The sequence below is a fragment of the Gallinula chloropus genome (genome assembly GCF_964237585.1).
Source record: "Gallinula chloropus genome assembly, chromosome: 4".
In the NCBI taxonomy this organism is placed as follows: Eukaryota; Metazoa; Chordata; class Aves; order Gruiformes; family Rallidae; genus Gallinula; species Gallinula chloropus.
This window is the reverse complement of record NC_140088.1, coordinates 12281412-12307181: the sequence shown is the minus strand read 5'-3', so window position 1 is coordinate 12307181 and position 25770 is coordinate 12281412. Positions and strand designations below refer to the sequence as shown.

The 25770-nt window shown below is 37.3% G+C and overlaps 1 protein-coding gene across 1 annotated transcript in view; it reads left to right on the top strand.

Annotated features, from left to right (window-relative positions):
* Window positions 1-2404: 2404 nt before the first annotated feature.
* DPH6 (diphthamine biosynthesis 6) overlaps window positions 2405-25770 on the top strand; it is a gene marked incomplete at its 3' end in the record, with an annotated part of 195995 nt that continues 172629 nt past the window's right edge. Inside the window, exons 1-3 of the mRNA XM_084264228.1 lie at window positions 2405-2525; window positions 6680-6774; window positions 9151-9344. Coding sequence (XP_084120354.1) covers window positions 2503-2525; window positions 6680-6774; window positions 9151-9344 — 312 coding nt within the window. The 5' untranslated portion in view covers window positions 2405-2502. The remainder of the gene's footprint in view (window positions 2526-6679; window positions 6775-9150; window positions 9345-25770) is intronic.

The following is a 25770-nucleotide window of genomic DNA, read 5'->3' as shown; positions in this document are numbered from 1 at the left end:
AATCGAATACCTTTGTTCAGGTGTTTTTATAGTTCCTCAGAGTTGTGGTTATTTTCTACCAGTTCATGTATTATACAGTATTGCTTTATTCAATTTAGTAACCTCTGCTTAAATCTGAGTACACTGGATTTACAGTTTTGATTCAGAACAGGTTTCTATCGTGGTTCTGAGACAAAAAAAGAAGCCCCAATGCCCTACTAAAGTCCCTGCCATTTCAGCAGAATTTCACATCCAAGTAACCCTCTTTCAGATCATCTACGATGTCCTGAAGAGCAGAAAAACCTTTTTAAGGGTGTATTAAGTCATTGTCACTAAACTAAAAGGAAATCCAACTGTCCTGTAAATAATTCCAATATAAGTCAAATATTGTGTCTAGTAATGGTTGCCCTGTGCTGGCCTAAGTATGAACTGAGGATTATTTTTTAAAACATATGCTTTTATAATTAATCCTATGCAGAAAAATCTATATTGTGATTATTACCTCTTCGTAACTACCTATCAAGTAAGTTTAATGCTGATTGTCACTTCCTAACTTTTCAAAAGTTAGGAAGGCATATCATCACCTTCATATCTGCCCATAATTATCCACTCCTATTTTGGAAGTTCCAGTGACTTACTGTACAAATAATGTGCAGTGTCACATCGCACTAAAAAAAAAGCCTCCAAACTGTTTCATGAGCTGTAAATAAAAAAAACTTATGTATTTGCCTATGCATTTGTTTTGGTGTATTTCTTGCTATTAAAAAAATGCTTTTCCTTAAAATATTTTCGTCTTCAATTTTCTTCCATTTTTTCCCTTCCTGGAAACTTCACAGACAGTTCTGTGCAAGGAACTTGATTTTCAGAGTTTTGATTGGTACAGATTGTTATATAGCATTATATAATATGTTACAGGGGACTTCTAAGTTAGCACTCACAATGCATAAAGCATACGCTTCATCCCTAAGGAACAAAGCTTTTTACATTAACTGAATCGGTTGCTGCCACTCAATTCAGTAGGAGCCAAGAATCAGCATTCCTGGCGACTGCCAATTCACAGGTTGGATCACAGACATCAGCGGTGACACCACAGATGAAGACAGGCTCACCCTGGGACACAGCATTTGTCCAGCTGACCTTAACACACCAGGCTGAAGCAAGAGTGAGCAACCAACAACACACCAGAGGCTCCTTGTCCCCATTTTGGGCCCACAGGCCCTTTCAATCGAAGTTTGGAGAGCGGTGGGCCCTCAGACCACTGCTCAAAACACTCCCGTGATACCCCCAGCAGCAGCTTTATCTGGTGGTATAAGACTTTTGCTAAGCAATATGGACTCACTGGCAGAACTAACCCACAGGTTTGTCCTATGGCTTAGGAGAAATAAGACTGCATCTGGGTTCAGAGACTGGGGCACGCAGGTAAGTTTTTCATTGATTGAGCCTGCAAACCCAGAGTGGTGTGTGTCATATGCATCTACCGCAGCACTGCTCAGAAAACTGGCCCACACCAGAGATCACACGACAAAACAGGTATTTTTGTCTGCACAAGCAGCTGAGCCCGAGGGTGCAGCTGGACATTCTGTGCTCCTAGGCGAGTGCTGAGGCCTTCGGCAAGGCAGCCGGGAGGCCATTCTCCTCTTCCTACCTGCTTCCGTTCAACTCCAGCCCCTCCACACGGGCTGCTGGGGGCACCGCGACGATTCGGAACGGGCCCCCTTCGTCAGCCCCCCAGGAAGGGCGAAGGGAGGGGCTGAGGGAGCGCCGCTCTCCTGCCACCGGCGGGTGAGACACACTGGTTGACCGAGCGGCCGCCCAGGGCAGCTGGAAGCGCTCACGCCGGACTCCGGCTACCGCAGACGCAATTACGATGGGTCTGCGGCTTTTGAAGCCCCTCAGCATTTCCTCCACTCAAGAGGGCCGCAGTGAAGCCGGGGTACGACTACACCCCGCAGTCCCCCGGCTGCCCCCTCAGGGGAAGGGGACGGACTTCATTTGGTCGCTCCCATTCCCTACACAAAGTCGCTTAGAACAGGTCCGCTGCTGCTCGCAGGAGAGAAAAGGCGGGCAGGAAGAAGAGACAGGAGCGCTGGGGCGATCTGGCGGGCGCGCTTGCCTCATACAGCAGCCCCGGCGGCAAGCAGGCGGCCCGCCTGGGCCTACCAGCGCGGCCGCCCTGCCCTCCATAGGCGTCCCGCTCACTGCCTCCGCGGCTGCGCCTTCCACCCTGCCCTCGTTTGGGCTGCAGCCGGTTGCTGCTGTCCCGCTGGCTCTCAGGGCCTCGGTAGGGGCAGCGTGCCTCTCCCGGGGCCAGAGAGGCGTCCGCCTGCCCTGCCAGCCCGTTGCTCAGGCAGTCTCCCGGCCTGCCCGGGAAGGAGGGTCCGCTGAAGGGAGGCGGCAAAGCGGTAGCAACGGAGGAAACAGCGGCGTGCGCGGCTCACGGTGGCCGGGCCGCTACCCCGCTGCACTTCGCAGCTGTCACGCACCTCCCTGTTAGTGTTACGCACCCCCGGGCCCGTGAGCAACATGAGAGTAGTGGCTTTAATCAGGTAACGGGCTGAGGGAGCGCCCGTGTGGGCAAGCGAGAGGCGTCTCGCAGGTGGAGGGTTGTGCCGGAGGGAGGGCGCGGGGGAGAGGCCGAGCCCGCCCGGGAGCAGCTTGGGGGTCGCGCTCCACCCAGCGCGGCCTGGGAAACCCTCCCGCCCCCGCTCTTCCCGCCTATGCGTTTCCTGCCCCCCGCCCCTCTGGCGCGGAGCGACCGAGCTGCGGATGTCTCTTCCTCAGAGCTCGCGGTCGCGTTGCCGGCTGCTTCCCGCGGGCTGGCTGCGTTCGAGTGCTGGGGTGAGGCAGGGTAAAGCTGTAACAATTTCCCTTCTGCTTTTCCCTTATTCCCAGGACGCGCGAGAACTAGTGTCCGTTAAAAATAAACGCAAGCTCCCCCCAAAATAAACCCCAACCACAGGAAACAGCACCCAGCATTCTTTTTCCCGGTCGCTTGGTCCCCGTTATCCCGGTCTCTCGAGTTAGCCCTTCTCCAGTGCGCAGAGAGCGGGGCCGTGCAGGCTGCGGGGCGAGAGGGGCCCAAGTCGCCGCTGCCGGCCTGTTGGGGGGCGGGGGGGGGGCAACCTTTGCGACAAGCTACACCCCTGAGGGTGCAGAACCTCTGCTGCGTTTGTTCCACTTAGAGGGAGTTAGGCTCATCTGCAGTTGAAATTCCAGGGGCTTTTCCTTTCCAAATGTCTTAAGCTCTCTTAGGATAACTTTTCTGAACTCTTAACGAGAGGTTTTCCTAGTGTTACATTTCATTCCGCTCATTTTTAAAGAGATGAGCCTTACTTATTTAACTAGTTGCGTTTGGACGCAGCTCTGTCAGTCAGGGACTGCTGTATTTGTGTTCCCCACACTCCTGCTGCTTTTTGTCACTTTCTGTAGTTCTTGTACTGTAAATGATTAGGGTTTCTTTGGTTTTGTTTTGTTTTTTTTTAGAGAGATGAACATTTTCTGACTGGGACAGGTGTGTTCTATTGAGAAAAATAGTTAATTTAAAAAAAAAAAAACAAAACCTGGGAAACCTGTAATTAGAAAAGGATTGTGTAGATGTGAGCAATGTAGTTTTGTCTTGAGGTGCAGTAGCTATTTACTGATGTCTTAACATTTAATGTATTAAATTCTGTCAGACATTGTCTAATATCAAACCTTGTTGAAACTCAGGTTTGACCACAAGTACAAGTCATTCCAAACATCATCCAAAGAGGAAAATGTACAGCAAATATTATGTGCATTCTTCAAGATTTGCTGAAATACAGAGTAGGAAAATCAACTTTAGTGCTTTTTCTTGTTTTACAGATAAGATTTTTTTCTTCCAGGTTTATTTATTTATTTTGATACTCTCTGAGCAGAGGAATGTGTTAAAAGGCAGGATGAAATAAAATCCTAAAACCAGGTTTCTAACACAATTGCTCTTTTAATGGGCAATTTTACAAGGATGGATTTAGTTTCAGTAATAGTTTTAAGAGTTTTAAAGAGACATCAAAGTGTTTGAAATCTTTGTAACAGAGCTAGCCTCAAAGATCAGAGGGGGAAAAGTATTTGAAAAGTGCTTCTTACTTTTGTAAAGGTCAGCATTATATATAAAACTATTTTAACCTGTTTCTTTTTCCTCTAAAGTGTTGGCCACACTTAAAGTTGATAGTCTTGCTTTAAGGTGGTATTTATGAGGTAAATCCTGTATTGTGTTTTGTGCTAAAGCATAGACATTTTAAAGCCAGTCTTCTACCTGAAATACGAGGTTTGTCAACTCTAATTCTTCTAGACTTTTCTTGCTGTAAATGGTTATACTTGTCAATAGAAAGGAATTTTGCTCAGAAGTCTTTTATGGATCTGTGTCTTTATGGTTACAGTATTTTTTTTCTTCTGGTATTTTGATTATAAGCCTACCTGTTAACATACCTGTGACATTGTCAAAGCTAACACTGACCATGGTCTGACTTCATGCAGTTTTCTACAAAAAAAGCCTTCTGATTTTTTTTTTCTGTGTATTGAGAGGAGTCTCCAAGCTATCTCAGCACCTGTTTACATTTGTCTTCTTAAAGCTTTTGGGGGTTTTTTGGTTTATTTTTGTGTGTGTCTGTGTGTGGTGGTTGGGTTTTTTTTGTTACAATCTATTAGACAACAGCCAGGCTGGGACTGTGCTGGGTCCACCTTTGTCCCACAGCATGGGCTGTCTGGCATCATTAGTCTTAACCATTAAGTGTATTACAGCTAGATTAGAAGGCCTAGTAGGTAGGCACTGTTTTGTTTCTTGGCACAGGTAGTTTGTAGGGCCATGGTAACAGTAATGCAGCAAACAATATGCAATAGCTTGTGATCCAGTGAGCACTCGACAAATTTCAGTCAAGCAATTGGTGGTCAAATGTGGGATATCTGAATGTAGCATCATCTTGACATCATTTTTTTGATAAATGAAAAGACTAATAGATTTGTTCTATTGTCCTTTTAAATTTTTATTAAAAAATACTGAAATGCTATAAACAGCATAGGCAATTATGTTATTTTTGTGAAGGTGTGTTTTGAGTTGACATCAGAACTAGTAGGAGGCTTTTTTTTATTTTTTTTTAGAATTAAGTCATTCAAAAAGAAAAGAACCTTTGTCTCATGATTCTGGTAAGCCTGGAATTTCACATTATGAAGTGAATACTAACTACATTTTCAAGCTATCAAGCACAGTATCCAGAATTAATGAATAAGTGATTTTTAAAGGCTTTTTTTTTGATCCACATATAGGTTAGAAGAAAGGTGTAGTCAGACATGAGAATAATGTCAGGTAGAGTTGGATTTTCAAATTGGGGATCTATTATCATGTTGATATTTAGTTCTATAGCTCTGAAACACAAGCAATTGCTTTACAAAAATCTGTTCAGTACAAAAGAATGCCATTTTATTTATGCTATTTCTACTTTAAGTTTGAGCTATATGTCAAATTAAGGTCAGCAGACAGAATTTGAACATGGATAAAAGCAGAAATTGAGGGGGGAAAAGCTGTACAGTTATAGTTCTGTTACACACTAGATAAAAATGAGAACTTTTTGTTGGAAATGCTGAAGTTTATTAGTAATTGGCTGGTCACAAGGAAACTGCCAGTCTGTTGCAGCAAGGACTGTTTGTACTATCTGTTCGCCTGTCCGTGTTTCAATGACTGTAAAGCAAGATGCAGTTTTACAGAGCCTGTCTAGATGTCTGTGCCAGTTCCTTCCCCAGACTGGGTTTTGTGCCTTGGCATTTAAAGAAGCTGCACAGAATCTCCACCTGAAGTTGTAATTTGAAGGCTGCGAGTCTGAACATGGATTTTGTAAGCAGTGTGCATTTTAGAGCACTCTTAGCTTTATTGTTAGACTGTAGTGTTTCTTTTGATAGTGATTAAAATCCATGAAAATACAATGTTTCAGCTACATCAAGAGAGGAAGATTCTTTTCTCATTGATAGAGGGGAAAAGTTCCAGTAGATCTTGAATGAATGTCAAAATTAATTGTCTTCCTCATGTTAGAGTATCTTTTTAGGCCTCAGAGAATAATTGTTCTGTTTGGAGTTTGTTTTGTTGTTGTGGTTGGTTGGTTGGGTTTTCTTTTTTAATCAGCAATAATTATTTTTATTTGCAATGTTTGTATGTTTATTGCAGTGTGAACTGAACCTCCTGCCTGTAATAATTACAGCTTTTGAGAATGGGAAGTAAAAATGTCGAAACTTTAGGCAAAGGGTGCCATGAAGGATAAATGTTATTCCTAACATGACAGTCTTCATTTATAAAGATTGCTAATGCTGGCAACTGTCTGGAGCAGATACTGTGTTTTTAATCCAAGTTATCTAGTAATAAGTGCAGAGTCATTTGTCTTTGCAGTAGAAGACAGTCCTCATTCTGGAGGGATTCCAGTCTAAGTGGCTTTTCTTGATGGAACCTCTCAGATTAGTAATAAGATACAGAACTGAATGTGTGCTTTATGGATACTGTATTACATACAATATATATATATAGTAAAAGTGTGGTGAAATAATCCTTTTCCTATGCTAATATTTTGCAACCTTTTTTTAATTTCAGAACTTTATAACTATCTCTGATGGTATTAATTTTTAAGTAGTTAGACAGAAGTCCTAAGGGAAGAAACTTTTAGCAATACTTCTAATTGCCACTATTTTCTTTTTCTTACAGTGGTGGGAAGGACAGCTGTTATAATATGATGCAGTGTGTTGCTGCTGGGCATCAGATTGTTGCTCTAGCCAATTTAAGACCTGCTGAAAACACAGGTATGAAAGCCACATTTCTTATAGGAGATACATGTATGTGTGTATTAAATTAGAAACAATGAAGGCACAGCTGTACCTTAACTAAGTTTCTTTATTTGTTTGTACATAGTTTTGCATATTGGAAGGTAATGTAGAAATCTTAAAAGAGATAGAAAAAAAGAAAATGCTATGGAGACGTATTAAATGTATTTTTTTCTGAAATGGGAAAAAATACCATGAGAAAGTAAAGATGAGTAAAATAAAGGCTTACATGGTTTGAAAATACGAATATTTCTGGCGGTAAACAAAGGGATTGTGTGAGTTCAGTAGCACAAATAGGAAGAGGTGGTAGAGGATATCATCAAGTGAAACAAAGACTGTATTTCTAGAAGTGCTTTAAACTGGCATAAACTATTCCAGCTGCACAAAATACAGAGTTTTACTGCTGCTCATTTCCTCTTAACCTTGTGTACCTTCTTCCGTTAGTATAGCCCAGTATTTGTGAACTGGATTGAGGAACTGATCCACACTGGAACTGACCTTGATGCACTTCTTTTTCCTGCCTTTTTCCTGCCTTTTTCCTTCCTTTAAGCTTAGACCAGTATTCTGATCAGTTCCTCACAGGTTGCACCTAGGCTTACTTCCGTGAAAGAGAATGAGAGAAACTCAGGTTGTCTAAGTCAGTGGTGACATGAGGACCTGAGCCGAGTACCTCTGTGCTGGACGTGAACTTGAAGTGAGAATTGAAGAGGAAATGAGTTGTCTCCCAGTTTGTAGTGAAGAATGTTAAAGTTAACATACTTTAACTGTTCAACATCTGTTAAACAATTAAATATGATATCTGGTAACTGTATGGTAGGAAGATACACAGAGAAAGTGAAGCAAAAAGGGAGCTGCCATGACAAATGAATCACAGATGAAACTGGCAAATGCTAGGGAATACAGGAACAATTCATTTTCTGAGTAGCTAGGATATAATAATCTCTAATCTTGTTAAAATATGTTGTCTTTAAACTAATTTATCCACATCAGAAATGTAGAATATTGTCATGAAAATCATAAAATGCTCTCTTTAAGTGTATAGTTGGAAATTTTGTGGAAAGTTAATTGAGGTGCTTCAGGCAACAGTGGTTTCTATGCCATTCGTTTTATTTTATCTTGTACCACTGTTGCCTGGAGAATCTCAATTAATAAAGAAACTGTGTATTCTGAACTGAATATCAGTTTAAAGAGCTTGTCATATTCATGTATGTTGAAAAACAGAGCTTTCTTTTAAAGCAACTCTAGAGGTCTAAGTTGGTTAGTTGTGGGTATGGGTTTGGATTTGGCCATTTTGAGCAAAAGCATGTCTATTGTATGGCATCAAAAGTGACATGTCCTAATTGTTTCATCACAAATTAGTTATCTTGATCAGTGTTGCAACCTTTCTGCAAGATGTACTACGTAGGTATACATCAGAGATGCTTGATGTGTCTGTGTAAATTGAGAGAAGTCCTGCTATTACAAATTAACATTGTAATAGTGAACTGTGTTACCTTTTAATAAATGAGGTGGAGATATCACCAATGATGATGTATTGCTTTATCAATCTATTTGAAAAAGATATCTGAAAGACTATATATGTGAATGGTTTATCATATAGTTTGAGATTTAATTCTAGTCCATGATGTCTGCATTTAGCTGTGCTTTTTTCTAATCTGCTAGTTACAATCTGCTTGTAAGAAAATCCATTTAAATTCTTCTCCAGATTAAGAAAATAGAGACAGAGACTTTATGCCATTTTGAACTTAATTTTTAAAAGGCATAAAGGTGGAAAAGGCCTGTGTATTATATCAGATATCCTGCTCTTTTGTGTATTAAGCAGTGTCAAAGCATTTAATGGTCTACTTTTATTCTACCAAAGTAAAAATATTATCTTACTCTTTCTTGATGACCGTGATAACATTTGTAACAATACAAGATTTTGGAAATGCTGACAACCTATTGCTTATTACCAGTGTTGCAGTGCTTTCCAAATTTCTTGCTCTGAGTATGTTGAAATGCATCTGGCTTTGTGTATCTGAACTGTGTTCCTATTTAAAGTACCGTATAAATAGGAGCAGGGTTGGGCCATTATGAGAGTTTTGGATGAAGCAGGGAGGAATACTAAAGAAGAAATAGATACCACAATTTCTAAATAGGCAGCATGTTTGTGACAGATGTCTTTCTCTCCATACATCTTGTTGGGTGGAGAAATCTGTTTTTTTCTTTCCATGTTTATAGAGGTATTGTCACCAAACATCTGTTTGTGAACTGAAAACTATTAACATTTAGATTTTCTCAGTGCTTTGTAGCATTATGATTATCTGTAATTGTTGAAGCAGTGTACCTAATACAATTGTTTCTTAATTGTGGCAGGGCAGACTGATGAATTGGACAGCTATATGTATCAGACAGTAGGACACCATGCCATTGACCTATATGCTGATGCACTGGATTTGCCACTCTATCGTGGTTTCATAAAGGGTACCAGTGTAAATACTGGAAGAGTGTATACTACGTGTCAGGAAGATGAGGTTGAAGACCTTTACCAACTTTTGAAACTTGTTAAGGTATGCTGAATGAAAAGAATTAAATACTTGGGGACAATTGTATTGCTTAACTCATTCATGAGTTTAAGTAAATGATCCACTTAGCTATTTAAGGACAGCTTTGAGAAAAAAAATTTGAACACTTTTACAAGTTTTATTTCTATTCCTTTGTTCTCTCTGGCACTCAAAGTATATATAGTGTGACTTTATTCCTGTCTCCCCAATGTAAATCAGACTTATTAGTCCGCATTTTAAGCCTAAACCTTGTTCTTGTTTAATAAAAATATCTCTCTCATGTGCTTGGCATGTACTACAGAAACATAATTGTAAAAATTATCTATAAATAAAATGTTTATGTAGTTTCATGTTTGAAATAATGCATTGCTCATTTGTGGGAATGAGAGATCTTTTGGGTTTTGTGCATTTATCAGTGTATAGAAATGAATGTCGAGGCATTTTGATTTGTGCACACTTATGCTCTGTAATCTGGAATCTGTTATTTGTTGCATGTCACCGATCATTCACAAAATATTACAGAGTATTTTACAATGATAGTTTTGATTCTGGTACAATAGCTGTATTGTAATGTATCACATAATAGCAATAATATATGTAAATCCTTTCTAGCTATGAAACCAATTAAAGGGAGAGAATGAACTTGTTTCTGAAACCATTTGAAATCTATTCTCTGTTTTTTTCCAAAATGTTTCATGTAGTACTTTATTTTCTACCAGGATTAAATCAGATCTCATGGAAAGAAGTAGAAAACCTCCCATTGCCACCAGAGGTTTTACACAAAGTTTGATAGAATGTGCTATGTCTATTTCAGTTAATTGTGCTGATGACCACAATGCATAGTACTGAAACAATACTGTGTTCAGAAAATCATATTAATCGCTATGTTAAAAAAGCTAATAGACATCTAATTTTATTTTTCAAATTGATAGACTACATCCTGAAACTTCAGCTAAAGGTATTTCTAGTCTTCAGTTCAGGTATTGAACATTTCCTAGCTCCTCCATTGAAATGAGAATTGAGATTCATGGACCTGGAAGCCTCAGCCTTATTCTTTGTTCAGTTTTAAAAAAAAACAACTTCCAGATAAGATCTAAGAATGTGGTTTGAGTGCCGAGTGCTGCTTCTAAACATTTTTGGCAGGGAGATCGTGTTCCACTGAAGTAAAATTAAGATCATACACCTGTGTTGGAGTATGAGACTACGAAACAGAACAGTCTGTGTCGGCTGTACCGCCTCAAGCTGTGCCAGGGAAAGGCTTAGATTAGATACTAGGAAAAGTTTCTTCACTGAAAGGGCCACTGGAACAGGCTGCCCAGGGAAGTGGTTGAGTCACCATCCCTGGAGGGGAGTGCAGATGTAATGCTTAGGGACACGGTTTAGTGGTGGACTTGGCAGTGTTAGGTTTATGGTTGGACTCAAACTAAGTGGTTCTGTGATTATATGATTACAGTCTAAAGTGCTACACAGAGGTTTTGAATGGAATGTGCATATCGTCGGATAGGAGTTAAATTATTTAAACAATTTTTGAACTACGATAGTTTTAGAAATTAGAAGGACTGTTACATGTTGGCTCTTAAAGCTGCATGCTAACAGCTTTCTGCCACTGGCTAAGATAATAAATTACTGATCAGTTTAATTAAAAATGGGCAGATTAGTGGCAATTAAGATGATACTTCCTTTTCGATTCTTGCTGTCTTTGGAGAAATGGATGCCTGACATAAATTAATGCTGATACTAAATCTTGGCAACCTACGCTTTGGAAGTTTGTACAAGATAATTGTAATTATAGTTGAAAGAGATATTAGGAAGTTGTCTAATATAAATAGTTGTTTCTAATGGAAATATTAATTTCACTATATGATATTTTAGATACATAAATAAAATATACTGCTTTTATGTTAGACTTTGGATAAACATGCCTTTCCAGTCAAACCTATCTGTGAAACTCTGGTGCAAAAGTTTTCATAGAAGTTTTGCATATTCTGATGAATAACTGCAAAATTATCAGGGGGATGCAAACTACAGGAACTCTTAAGCCTTTGGATTTGTAGTTTTTAAGAAAAAAAGAGTTTAATTTTTTTCTTTGTGTTAACAGTAACTTCAAAAGCTTTCTGGTTTTTATTTTTTCACATTTCTTTATAGCTGCAGTTTTGTAGCTTCACTATGTATGTAATTCTTAATCACTGAGAACTTTCCTTTAGCATTTTTTTTTTCCAGATGTTAATAGTTCTGAGCAGAGAGCTCAGTTTGCATTCTGTTGAAGGGGGAATTCTGTGGAAGCAGTGCCAGCCTTGTCCAAACTCATCCTTGAGTGGACGTAATTTCAAAACTCAGTTGAAACTAACATAGCTCCCTTTTGCTATGTGAAAGGGTATGGGCCCAAGAATACAGGAAAGGTTTATCTATATCAAAATGACATAGTGTGACTCACTTTCAGTTTGTAAAGAGCACTTGCATTGCAAGTACTACTTTAGTAAAAAAATTAAAACACATTTGTAAAACCACTATGAATTTGAAAGTATTTGGTCTTTTAAAAAATAACGTTACGAGAACAAGATACCTAAAAAGTTAAATGTTGCCATGCTGGGAAAACCAGGACAACAGTCCTGTTCACGGGATTCAGAAAGTGAAATTGACTGCTGATGACTGTAAACCTGCTAATTTTATTGTCACAAACCCAGATGATTGATAGGTAGAAGGAAATTTGTATTTATTTTTTAGTTACCTAATGGCCTGTTTTAGATCCTGCACTCAATATATATTGTGAAACATATCAGAGTGTTTATATGATGTCTGAAAGTATCTTGCTGTGCAGTCCTCACCTGATAGTATAACACTTGTGAGATATGTAAATCCTGAACTCTAAGGAAAAATTTAATCTACTCTCCATGCTACTGATTAGGGATTGCTGCACTCTTGTTTGTCCATGTTTATTGCTTTGCATGTTGTAGCTTTTGCCAACAAAGCATGTGAGAACTAGAGTTTCTTAGTTACCATGGCACTGCCATTGGAACCAGGATATGTGTGGGAAAACTGTTTCTTTCCTTTTAATGGTCAGAAAGGCTGGAGCATGGAGGTGTTTTTATGAAACTTTCCTACAACATACTCCTGTGTATTTAACTGCTTTCTCTTCAGTGTCATTGTGATCTTGCCCAACTAATACATTGATGTTTTATGCAAGCACATACAGTAGTTGTATTAGATGGGTCAAATGTTGTGAATATTTTCTGTATCCCATGGGATTAAGTATAAACGTTTGTTTAGGGCATTGGTGGTAGCAGCTTCCACACTGTACAAATCGGTGCAAGAGAATTTGCTTCAGCTGTGTATGGGTTTCTCGAAGCATTTCTATCCTCTTCCAAGTTTCTCATCTTGCCTCTACTTTGTCTATGCTTTGCCTTTATTTGCTAAGTTTCCACTGCTGGAGTAATTTCTACAGTTCTCAGACTTGACGACAATGTTTTTTTTCTTCTAGCTGTTTTTTCATCTTTTCCAACAACATTTTTCAGTACATGAGTTTATTGAAATTATTATTTAAAAAATGGATTCAGTTTATACTTTATTTGTAATATATTCCCTGTGTCTATTGTAAAGCATGCACGTTGCTTTTCAGTGCATAAAATATTATTTCTGTCAGAGTTCTTTTTGGGGTGCCCTTTGTGGGTTCAGAGCCCACAAGCTTACAAAAAAACAAATCGCATTGAAATAAATATATTGTATCTCAGCACTGAAGGATTATTAATTATGATATCTATTGATCATCTGCTGAAAAATAAGAATTTATGTTGCATATATTGGATATATGAAATATTTGAATAATAATAGCCATTGCTTGTTTCACCATGTCATATTATCAGTGATGTGGAAGGAGAAAGAAAAAAAATAATAATTGTCTAAAATACACACTGTTACATTCTGGAGCAATGAACTTATAACTCGGTTACTAAGAATAAGTTACATGGGTTTTAGTTACAGCAACAAAAAGTCTATTAAAGCAGTGTGACTCCTGTAGTTGCTGGTTGTTTTTTAAGGACATGGTTGTGTTTTTTGAAATGGACCCAGACTGAAGTTTACTGAAGACAGGAAATAATTTGTTTGAGAGTTAAAATTGCAAAAGCTATGTAAATTTAATTGTTATTAAGATGTTTATTTTGTCTAAGACAAAGTAATTTGTCTGTGCAGGATCTGGTGGAATAGAGGTAACACAGGTCCTATCATTATACAGTGCATCTCCCTAAGTCTTGGCGTTCTTGAGGAAGCAGTTCTTTAGGGTTTTAGCTAAATACAAGATTATTCTGTGGCCTTTGCATTTTCTTCATAGAAATGAAAATCTTTCTGTTCCTCAATATAGCTTGAACTCTTCCATGCTAAGGAAAGAGTCTGCCTTTAACCCTTCTGCAGAATTTAGCGGCTGTGGCCACTGAGTCCTCAGGTTTAGACTCATGCCTCACTTTCTGTGGCTTTTATGCAGCCGAAAATCTAGATGGTCTGATCAGGAAAAATCACAGTGTTCTGCTGCAGGCATTGCATCGCTGTCTTCAATGTTTAAAAAATCCTTTAAAAAAAGACAGTAAAGTATTTAGAGTCGTTTGACTTTTAGATGTCCACTTTAATCAGCTCTTCGTAGTCCACCATGACTTCAGTGGTAGTATTTACATGATAAAGACTAATTGTATACTTTTAACTATTAGGAATTACGTTTTCACATTTTCTTAGGAGTCTTAAAGTTCTGAATATGATTAGTTACAGAGTGCTGATTGAAGAATCTGAAATCTGAGGATGGCAGCATGCTGTTCACCAAACCATTTTTGCAGTTCATAAGTTCAGAGTAGGTAGCTTCCCCTTCTTACTGATGTGATTCAGAGTTCAGAAGTGTTCAGGACAGTTCTGTTCTAGTCATCATTTCCCATGTTTTCAGTTGAAGAAAATCTGATAGTTTCCCTATTATGGTTTGAATTATTTGTGGATGTGTAGACTAATTCCTCAAAGGTCTGTTTTTCAGCATTTTTGAAAAAGATTCAATTACAGGAAGAGTTACTTGTCATTGTGCTGATTTTCTGAAATAAGCACTGCTCAATTTTATTCCCTCTGTATTGCAAATCAAGAATACTGTGACCTTGATATTTTGATTAATTTACATGTAATTCAGCAATTGAAACACTTTATGTGCAGAAAGCAAAACTATTATAACATCTATATTGAAAAAAACCTCCTAAAAATCTTCAATTTGGGAACTGTGGTAGGTAAGTGCCATTAAATTTTGGGGCCCTCTGGTACTCGTGTTGATTAGATGAACGTTTGGATATCATCTCAGCATATTTCTTCTTGCCTTTAAATGTGCAATTTAAGTGTGGACTTTTAGAAATCATATGAAATGACTATTTATGCTGGCAAGAAATAATTAACTTTGCTTTTTCATAAAATAAGGTGGGCTTTTTTGAGACAAAATATTGGCTGGGTTTTTTATGTGGCATAGAGTACGTTCCCCTACCTTTTATAATGACTAGATTTTTATCTGTAAGAATTTGAATTGTCCCTTTGCACTCATATTCCATGATTTTTTTTTTTGATTGACTTGTTATTTTTTCTTTTAATTAATTGTAGAGTGGAACTCTGTTGCTCCCTTTAAGTGGGGGATGACCATTGTCATCAGCAGTGAATAAGAGTGTGATTTAAGGGGAAGAGGGTAAGAAGTAATTGCATAGTTGGCAGTGCTTTAAGCAGTGTAAAAATAATTATGTATTTTTGTTCCATTCAGAAGTCAGGGTTTGTTTAGGTTTTGTGTTTGTTTTCTGGTTTGGTTGTTTTGGGTTTTGTTTTTAGTTTGACTTTTAAAATGAGATGGGAACAAGGAAATTTTTTAATCAACAGGATGCCTGTCATTCTCCGTGTCTCATCTGAACTGTTTGGGAAGGGTCAATTTTTTTTTTTCCAGAAGGGGATCTTGACAACATCTTTGAGGTAGTTTCTTACCGTGAGAAATGTTGAGCTTTATGTAAACAAAAAAGTCACTGTATTTCTCCCTGTTAGGTGTGTGGAGTTGTTTTCACTCACGCTCAGTCTTGTTGTGTTAATACTGAATAAGCAGAGACAGTCAGGCTGGTGGTGAAAGATGGTAAGCAAGCCTGAGGGCTTGTTCTGGTCAGCTTTAAACCTCTGATTGCCAGGTTTTCCTAATTTCCCATTTCCAGGGCATCTCTAGCCTGACCTTGTCTGCTGAATATGATGTTCTGGTTTGCAAGATTCTCACATGCATTTGGAAATGGGCAGCCAGGCATTGTTTACAGGACGCCAAATGAACCGTGCACTCGCAGCAAGTTTGATAAACACACATTTCCTCCTTTTATCAGTGAGATTGCAGAATGTGAAGTATGGGTTTCCAGTTTTACTCATTCCCTTCAAACCTTTTCCTGTTTAAAAACTGAATCTCACTAATTGGATGATGATACATCCTTAGATTTTGTTTTGCTTTTTTGTTATTGTTGTTTTGAAATCTACTTACTGGTCACTGACACTTTGTTTCAGTGCCTACCTTGACCAGGTTTGGCAGACTTTCAGATAAAAGCTTTCCATTTGTTCAGCACAGAAAAGGTTCATCCCTATCAATGTAAAGTGAATGCTAATTAACAGTAATGACTTCTAATCACTTTGCTTTTATACTCCTTTAGGAGCACTGCTATTATCCAATGTAGTTAAGTGAAATGCTTGTATATGAATCAACAATGCTGTATTTCTTCTCCCAGCTATTGCTCATAATCAAGCTTTGAATAAATTACGGTAGTAAAATTGGTTTTAATGTGCTGTATTGCATGGGGAGAAAAGAACCTCAAATATCTTGTTAAATATCTTGAATATTTAGAGAGTTATCTATTCACATGTTGGCATTCAGTATTGTAGTTAAATGGGAAAATACATTAAAATGTTTAAGTCAATTTTGTAAATGTTATCAAAACTTTTTTAATGGCTTGAATTTTATTTAAATGACATAGTCTCAACAGCCTAGTCTCAACAGCCTAGTCTCAACAGCCTAGTTAAGAGCCCCATTTGGATCCAGTTACACATCTACAGGAATGAATTACAGCACTTCTGAGTTTTAAAAAGCAGTTAAGTTTTACACAAAACAAGCACATCTCTTGAGATTTTCACCTGTTTTAGCCTACTGTCACAGTGTGTATTTGGTAGGCTAATATGCATTTCTTTTATTAATATTGTGTGTCTTAGAAACTGTTAGTTTTGTTTGCATGCATGCAACCTGCCTGCCTGCAATTTTACACAAGTAAAATTGTGTAAAAGTAATACTAGTGAAAATTTATAAATATCTGGAAACAATAAAATTAGATGAAACTTAATTTCAGCATAACTGGACTGTTAGAAATCACGATAATGAAAAACAGGAACTAAACAGATTACTAGACTGTCAGTATGTTCAGACTTTTCAAAATCTGATTTAGAGGCAGAATTAGGCTAAAGACAGGCTAGATAAGAATTTGAAATTTAGTGAACTTATCCACTTAACATTGCACATACAGGGCTCGTTTGGAAGCCAAAGATGGCAGAATCTCGATGAAAACCATTTCTGACATGCACATCAGTTTTTGGTTTTATTTACCTTTTATTAACAAGTTGCTTAAAACAATTACCTAATTCACTTAGAGAGAGTTCCAAATCTCAGTGTCTGTGAAGCAACTGGGGTGTTGGTTGCCCGATATGTTTATGTTTCATTTTGCAATTTAAAAAACCCTTGGATTTTAATTTTCTGTGTCAGTTTCCTTCCATGTAGTACCTCTGTCTTTGTATGCTTAGAGACAGAATTCCTCCACAGTTACCATCACAGTTCTTATGCATGTGGATGTGAGTATCCACTGGAACTGTCTGTGGTTTTGGTTTTGTTTGCTTTGATTCTTCATTGGCATAGCTGTAGACAATTTTCTGGTAGATGTTTTCTTTGTTTGAGCATCTTCTCTGTTAAAATTTACTCTTTGGCTTATTATGAAGTTATTGTCTAACTTAATTTGAAAATACCTTCCATGTAGCCTTTCCATTTTAAATGTGAATTTGAGTCAACATTCATAAAAGTCCTGTGGTTTTTGCTGTAAAACATGCTGCTTGTGGCGTTTGCCTCCAGATTATTGAAAAAGAGCTACACCTTTCTTCTCTACGGTTGCATTTAAATAGATGGTACTATCCATATCTTGTTTCAGTACTTGGGTTTCTTAGCATCTGCATCATGCTTCTAAGGGTAAAAATAATTTAAAAAAATTAAAAATTATTTATCATCTTCTGTGCTGAGGTAACTGGCTGCTTTATATTATTTACACTTCTCATTAGGCGGTGGTAATACATGTTTTAAAATTTATTAGTGTTTAATGAAATGTAATTGGGGTTCTAATAAAATACAATCAAGGACAGGCAAGCTTTGATGTAAATGAACAGTGTAACATTTATCAAATTTGTCTTCATAAATATTTTTATCTCTGAAGCTCATTCTTTGTGTAAAAATAATTTTGCTTTCTTATTCAATTACTAAGTTTCTTAAGTTATGTGAATGTCCTATGTACATCAGTTACATCATTCCATTATTTTCATCTGGGCACTTAATGTTTCTGATCACTATATTTAAAGGTAATTCTTCTAGAAAGGCTGGGACTTCATTTGGTTTATATTGCACCAGCATAACCGTTTTCAGAAAATAGATGATTGATTTGTAACTGTCCTTATGAAAAGGAATAAAACAGAAGGGGGCTTTTACACTGTAGAAGGACTATGCTATAGAGTTGATAAATTCTGCCTGTGGAAGAATTGCGTAACAGTCATCGCTCATTTTCATATTGATTATGAGTGGGATTCCAGTAATAGGTTGCTGTTTGCAAAGGATAAGGCGGCACTGTGATTAGTTACCTTTTCCATGGAATATACTACAAAGGAAAATGCCAAACGTGTGCACTGCAGTATTCCTATCAGCTTGACAGTCTGTTATGTGAACTTCTTTTTCAGCCCATTTTCCTTCAGAAATACAGCTTCAGTCTTTTTGCCTTATTATTGTTTTAGGTTTAGTGCATTTGCATGCTCTCCTAACTCCGGATTCTTTCTTTAGTTAGTTATTTATTTTCCTGTCAGTCTTCTGTTCTTGGGCTCTGGCATCATTGTAACTCTCGATAACTGGTGCAACAGTGCCCTCTGTAGTTTCTCCCTACGAGGTTACTACCTACAGCTGGTTTTGAGCATTCAGGTATTAACAGGATGTTTAGACTTATTTTTAGCTCCAAGAAAAGCCCTAGTTTTTTCTTAAGAAAACATTTTGAATTTTCACTGGCTGTTTTGCAAGCAGAAAAGGGAACAAAAGAGACTGCTCTGAGTCATCTTCTAGCTTTATAAGCACTCTTGTCATGTCCTATTGAAAATCTTAAATTTTATCAGACATTCAGGGCTGTCATTAAAACTGGATGGGATTTTTAGAGTTGTGGAGGCTTTCCTGGAGTTTTTGTTTCCAGTGGAGCTTCAAACTTACTTCCTTTGTGCTTGCTGCTTCTCCTCAACTAGGTCTTGCATGATCTGCCAGGAACTGAAGATGTGCTTACCTGCAGAACACCTAAGCTTTATTAATGATAGTGTTTCAGTTCTCACAGTGACTGAAGTAGTTGTTGTTTATTAGCATTGGTTTGTCTCCAAAACTTATTTACAATTTAGATTTGTCTTTAAAATCATTGTAGCTTAATATGCAAATAGCTTTATTCTGTTTTGCCTGCAGAACTTCTTGGATGGGTTCAGTGTTGAACACCCACATTCCCCCATTCACATACACGCACATTCGCACTCGTACACTGCCATTGGAATTTTATAAACTACAATAAAAAAGCATGACCTTTAAAAAAAATAAATGCTTTAACTACAATTAGCTTCTTCTGTAACAGCATCATAAAAGTCATTCTGTGAAAAGTTAAATGGCTTTATTTTATGATGGGGAGTGTTAATGTATGTGTAGAACACACTCTTAATGCACTTCTATGAAATTAAAATCATAAGTCATTGAAGTAAATTATAGTTAATGATGTAACCATTGATGGCTATTCAAAACATTCCTGTATCTCTAATGATTTGTGTAAAACACATGACTGCCCACATGCCTTAGTTCATTTGGAACATTAGATAGATAAACATACCAGCTTTCTACTCCTGAAGAGCACTGTTTCTGTGTAACAAGTTAGAAGAATTTTGGTGGACTAAATAGTACATCACAAACCACTCCATGTAGTGTTTGGAATCAAGTAATAAATGATGATGAAGACTGAATCAAAACTTAATCAAGAGATGAGATGCTTCAGGAGTGCAGTGTGTAGCAGCCTTAATTTTTGTCTGACTGTTTTATGGGTAATCTTTAGCCTCCAGTCATATAATGTCTTAACTTCTTACCATGAGATTTTATATACGGAAATGTTCCTGGAGGTAGCAACTATTTTGGCATAATGGCTGATCCAGAAAATAGCCCATATTTACTATCCGTTATTATAAAGAAATCACAGCAAGTTAAAAAAGTTAAGAAGTTAAAAAGAGTCTTTGACAACATAATATTTTTAAAGAAAAAGATTACTATTTGAATTTCACTTGGTTACTTGATGGCCTGTTTTTATAATGGGTAGTGCAGATAGTATTCTCAAAATGTCTATGAAGCATCACTGGATGCTGAGGAGTTAGGGACTAAAACCAAATGAACACTCTTCCTTTGAAGCATTTGCTTATGGACCTGGTTGTTCTATGTTCCCTAGGCATTTTATCTTGTTCTGTGACATCCACAGCCTCTAATATTTTTCTTTTCTTCTGCTGCATATGCAGTGACTTGATGAGTTGCATTGCTTGCTACGTTTGATGTGTTTTGGCCTTTTTTCTTTTTTTTAATGTATTTTTGGTATCCAGAACAGTGATACCATTGTATTTCAGGAAGGCACAGTTTATTACAGAATATGTCATCCAAGTAGGTGCATTAAACTATGTGACATAGCTTTGACTTCTTGGCTTTCTTCACCTTCTTTGTTCCCTTGCCAGTGTACCAGAACAAAGAAGGTGTTAATGTGTGTAGATACAATATTTTGGAGAACTTAAGTATAACCTTTATGTTTATGATTTTACAGAACTAGATAACTGTTGGTTTGTAATTGCTGGGATTAATGTATTAGTCTTTCCTGTTCGTGTAGTCATATTTCATTCTGCTATGGTTTGTTTTATAAACTCCAGTAATTCTTTTTTCTTTCACATTCCTTACCTTTCTTTAAAGCTCTACAGATTTCCAGTAATTCTGACAGTTTTGTGCTACAATAACCCTTTTTGCCACCTTTAGGATAATCCTTATCCTTTGGAGACAGTCCTGCATTCTTAGGGAAATTCTGACAGTCATTATTTATTGCCCACTTGTCATTGTGACTTATTCATTGCTTACATCACCATTCTCAAAAGTGTTGCTTTACAGAAATGGTGAACGTAGCTGTGAAGGAAAGATCAATAAATGCTTTCAAAGGAAGATTTACCCTGAGACTTGGATCTTCTTCTTAATACTAAATCTGTGCTGTTAGTTATGAGATGCTTTTAATATTTTGACATCATGTACCCTGTTTCTTAAGTTGCAAAGACACTATTGCATTAACAAACTTCTGTGGAGGAGCATGACTTTTCCAGTTAAGTTGCATAATGTCTAATTTTCCAATTTTCAGTACTTAGCTGCTTTTCCTGAATGCTTATGTTCTGAGCTGAAAATACAGTTTCATTCCATAAGAATCACAGAATTGTAGGGGTTGGAAGGGACCTCGAGAGATCATCGGGTCCAACCCCCCTGCCAAAGCAGCTCCCTAGCTCATATTACACAGAACAGAAAAAAAAGTGATAAATCATTTATATAACAAACACTTGAAAAAATGTCTTTGAATTTTTGTGATAGCCATGTATAACTGCTCAAAGAAAGGAGAAGTCATTAGTTAGGGAAAAAAAAAATCTACTTCTCCCCATGTCTATTTAAATTGCTTTGAGCATGTGATGACCTATGCTGTCTTTCCAGAGCATCCAGTTCCACGTGGTATGGTGACTATTGTCACCTTTTGAAAGGTGATTGCTCTAGAAAGCTGTGGGAATATATTTTAGATTTATTGTATTAGTTGTAGATTCAGGCGGCTGAGAATTTTATAAAGGCAAATGCATAGTTTAATGTTCTGCTTTGTACTCTTGTACTTCCAATAAGCTGGAAAAGTCGATTGTAATAATGTATTTTTAAAGATAATATGAAACCCACTGAAAGAAGCTAAATGAAAAGGTTGCATGCGGGTGTTATGTTTCCTAATTTTTATTTATTTATTCTGCAACATTATTTTTTCCAGTATTTTTGACATGAAGATAGAAGGATCTAAAACAGATGTGTGCACACACACACATGTGTTTTGGACCAGGCACATGAGAAAGCTGCGAACCTAGTGTCTCCTTTGTAATAGAAACTTCTACAACATGAAATGAGGGACTACCATGTCTAGTTGACAGCTTGCTTCTATTTTGTAGGTAGGGAATGGATTTCATGGCTTGATTTTTCTATTCATGAGATGTTTGCAAGTTTCGTTCAAGATTTTTGTTCGGTCAATTCATTTGTTCTTTTACCTTATAGTTGCTGCTCCCTCGGTTGGTAGGTATTCTTAGTGCTATGTTATTATCAGCTGCTCCCAATATGGTTGTATCAGTGTCAGTCCAGCCTTGGAATATTCAGGTTCTCAGTAATTATTTTGCCAGGCTGTCAGAATTTTGGCTGACAATATTTCTGAGAAATGCAAACTAAATAGAGGGTTTGCCATATAATATGCATATAGTGCAGTATAGAATAGGGACTGCTCTTTTGTTGGCCATTGCTGCAGTAGAAATGCACAATAATATAGTTAAGTATTTTCGAAGATGTGCATAGCCTTCTCCAGTGTTAAAGAGTACATTAGGCAGTGCTGTAGTGTCCTGTACAGTACATTAGCAGACTATTAAAGAGTAGCCTGCTCTATTACTTCTTTCTTTTTTTTTTTTTTTTTTCCTAATCTGTAGTTACCCTACTTCAAACTTAAGCGTGAAGTCAAATTTGCAAAAATATAAGAAGTCTTCCAGGTATTTGACTTTCTGCATTTTGAAAGCAAGAAGATCCTTGCTTCCAGGCTTGTTTTCAGTCCGTGGTCTGTCAGGCTGATTTGTAGAAAGTGTTGTGCAACTCCTCATAGTTCCTAGGACATTTTCTTTCCATCACTTTTGAAGTCTGTCAGAATGTTCTCCCCTCCTCCACTTAGCAATTTCTGAACATACTTGTGATGTACTAAGAGGGTAGCACACTTGCACCAGTTTGTAAGATACGTAAGCTGAAGAAATGATGAGTAAACTATGTTTAAGTGATTATGCTAAGGTTGCATAAGAAAGTTTTTTTTCCCCTGCTTCCCATTCTCTCATTCAGCTAACTTGCAGTTTTCTGAAAAGGTGGCACTCAGGTTTTCAGGTTTTATATATACATTATGTCCTTGGTTGTATTTTTTTGAGAATTATCTTTAGAAACTGAAACCTTCCTATACAGAAGTGTTTCCTAAAGTTGATCAATAGGTTTTGTTTTGATTCATTTTGAGTGGAAAGTATGATTATTTACAGTCTTCCCTTTGAACTGAAACAACACAGGATCCATACAGATTTAGTTTTTTTCCCCAGGCTTTTTCTTGTTTCTTCCTTGTTCAGAAGATGCTCTGTCCATACTTAATTAGAACAGAAGTTTTCACTTCCTTAATTATGCACTTGTGTCATTATTAGGCAGGGGTCATCTCTGACGCTTAACTTCTTATTTCAGTGAAGTGTAGAACTCATCCTTCTCTTTGATCACACGTCGGTATATTTCAGTAGTTGGCCTGTTTGACAGGATGTTGCAGTCTTGTGAGTATGTACCTTTAAACCATAGGAAGTACATTAGATCTAATTTGTTACTTGTATCTTACTAACAACTCTTGACCGAGACCACATTTACAAGTCTCATATTATAGTTTGTAATACAAAGGAAAATGAGTTTGCAATCCCTGACCTCTTACTCCCTAGCATATAATCACAGTACAACTGTATTATAGTATAATATGTAGTGTGAACAGGAGACACTGGTTTAAAACATTGAGACTGTGAAAGCTTCATAGCTTAAAAAATTACATCTGTCAGTAAAACAGTAGTAATTCAGGTTGAAAGCCTGATATAAATATTTTACTTCTGTTAAATAAGACAAAAGTATTTGTGGGAAGGTCACACTTACTTTCTTCTTTTTAAGCAGTAAAAAAAGCTCACTAGTGGGCAGCCTATTGTGCAGATGTCTGTAGTAAGAACTAGAAGAGGACTGAAACCATAATGAATGTAAATGGCCCTGAACTTCCACTGTCTGTAAACATTTTGAAAATCCTTGTCTGGCTGATTTTTTTTGTTTGTTTTAAAACTGTCTTTTTGTGTCACACAGTCAGTTTGTGTTGGACTAAACTCAGTGATGGTTCCTTGGGTGTTACATTTTTTGGTGAACAAAATACTTGTGCTCCTAGTAAAAAGCTGTTTTCCTTTCCCTCTTATCTTGTTGCTACAGTCCGTTGTCACTTATGGCAAGGGCACAGGTTATGATAAGTACATACTTGCAATTTTAGATGTCTCAGTCCTCTGAAACTTCAATTTCTGCATTAAAAAAAAAGTAAATTCTTCTAGCACTTTAGTTAGAGAAGAGCCATATGATTCAGAACCCACAGTATAAAGTTAATGCATATATCTTTCAACAGCAAAGCATTCTGGAGTTTTTTTTGTTGTTGTTTAGGCAACAATTTGGGAAATTCTGAATCAAACAGTATTGTCCTCTAAATTTAAATAGTCAGTTTGCTCTTATTCTCTGAGTATACCATAACAAACTTGAGTGAGATGATCAAGACATGCATTCTGTTCTCTCTAATCCAGTTTCCTACTGTCAGTATCAGAATACTTAAAGTTCAGAATTATTTGATACATGTTTTTAAAGATGCGAAATGTGGATGGTGAAGAAAATGCTACTGGCTTTAAGCAGAGAAGGTACCAAAGGGATCTTTGATGCTCTGCATAAGTAGATTTATCTTTCTTGCTATCAGTTTCATATGAAAACACCACATCTGTTAATGTACCCTTCAACAAAATATTGTCTGGATGGTACTGTAAGCCTAAACTAATGTTTTGCATTTTACTAAATCTGACTTAAATAAAAAGAAGAAAAGAGCTCAGCAGAGGAACAGTGGTCAAATGGATAACTTAATGTTTACTTTGTTTTCTTGGATATTTTTGTTGTTGTTTTCTTGGATTTTTTTTTTTTAACTCAAGGCTAGGAGTTAAAAAGAAAAGCATACTTTGGAAGATATTGGAATTTGGAAGAAGAGGGCTAAAGGGTATACTTTAATCTTTTCTCCCTTCTTGTTCTGCAGCACCCATTCTTCTTGCATTTGGACTAGGTCCAGGATCAACTTAGTTGACAGTCATTGCTCTGGTAGGGTTCCTGATACTTCTTCGCAAAGTTTTCTGGTCTCCAGCTTTTCCTGATACTAGATTGTGCATACTTTTCTCTATTTTTACTCTGAAGTCCCTCTCCTTACTTTCTCCATTGTTAAACATTTGCCTACATTTAATCTTACCATTACCCTGTATTTTTAAGACATTGCTATATTACCATCCTGTCTCTTATTCACCATGCATTCATATTTGGGTACCCTTTCTGGCAGTCTCATGCCAACTAAGGACGTGTCTTCCTTGGGGAAGGAAAGCCTCATTTTCATCCAACTAGAAGAAATAGATATTAATATTCCTCTCCCACATATTCAGACAAACATTCGCTTTCAAATTTTAATGGCTATAATGTCTACCACTCCAAGAGCAACCTGAGGCTCCAGCCCTTTCGGCAGTTTGAGATGTTAGAACTTCACAAGATTGAAAATAAATTTCAGCTTTATACAAGCTAATAAAATAAAGCATGATGGAGCAGATTTTATGATAATTTTTTTTTTTTTTAAAGAAAATGCAAAGCTCTAGAAGAAGGTAGTTTTGATTTATTTTTAAAAAATAGTTATTCTGTTACAGAAAAATCCACTGAAAATTTTACTTTGCTATATCCTTCCCTTTTGCTTTTTCTGTGCTGGTATTTTTGGTTTTATCTTTTGCCATTTCTTTGGCATGTTATCATCTGCCTTTCCTTTCTGTTCCTTCCAATGTTCTTCTAAAAATCCTTCTTTTACCACAAGGCAGATCCCCAAGCTGCCGTTTCTGTCTGCTACCCAAATTCTCTCCACCTTTGAATAGTAAACTTCTAATTATCCCCTAAAGTGTGGTCTTGTCAGCCCAGGCTGGGGTAGTGTTGCTTACATATATTGACATTTCCTGAAGGCTTTCCACTTACAGCATTACCTGG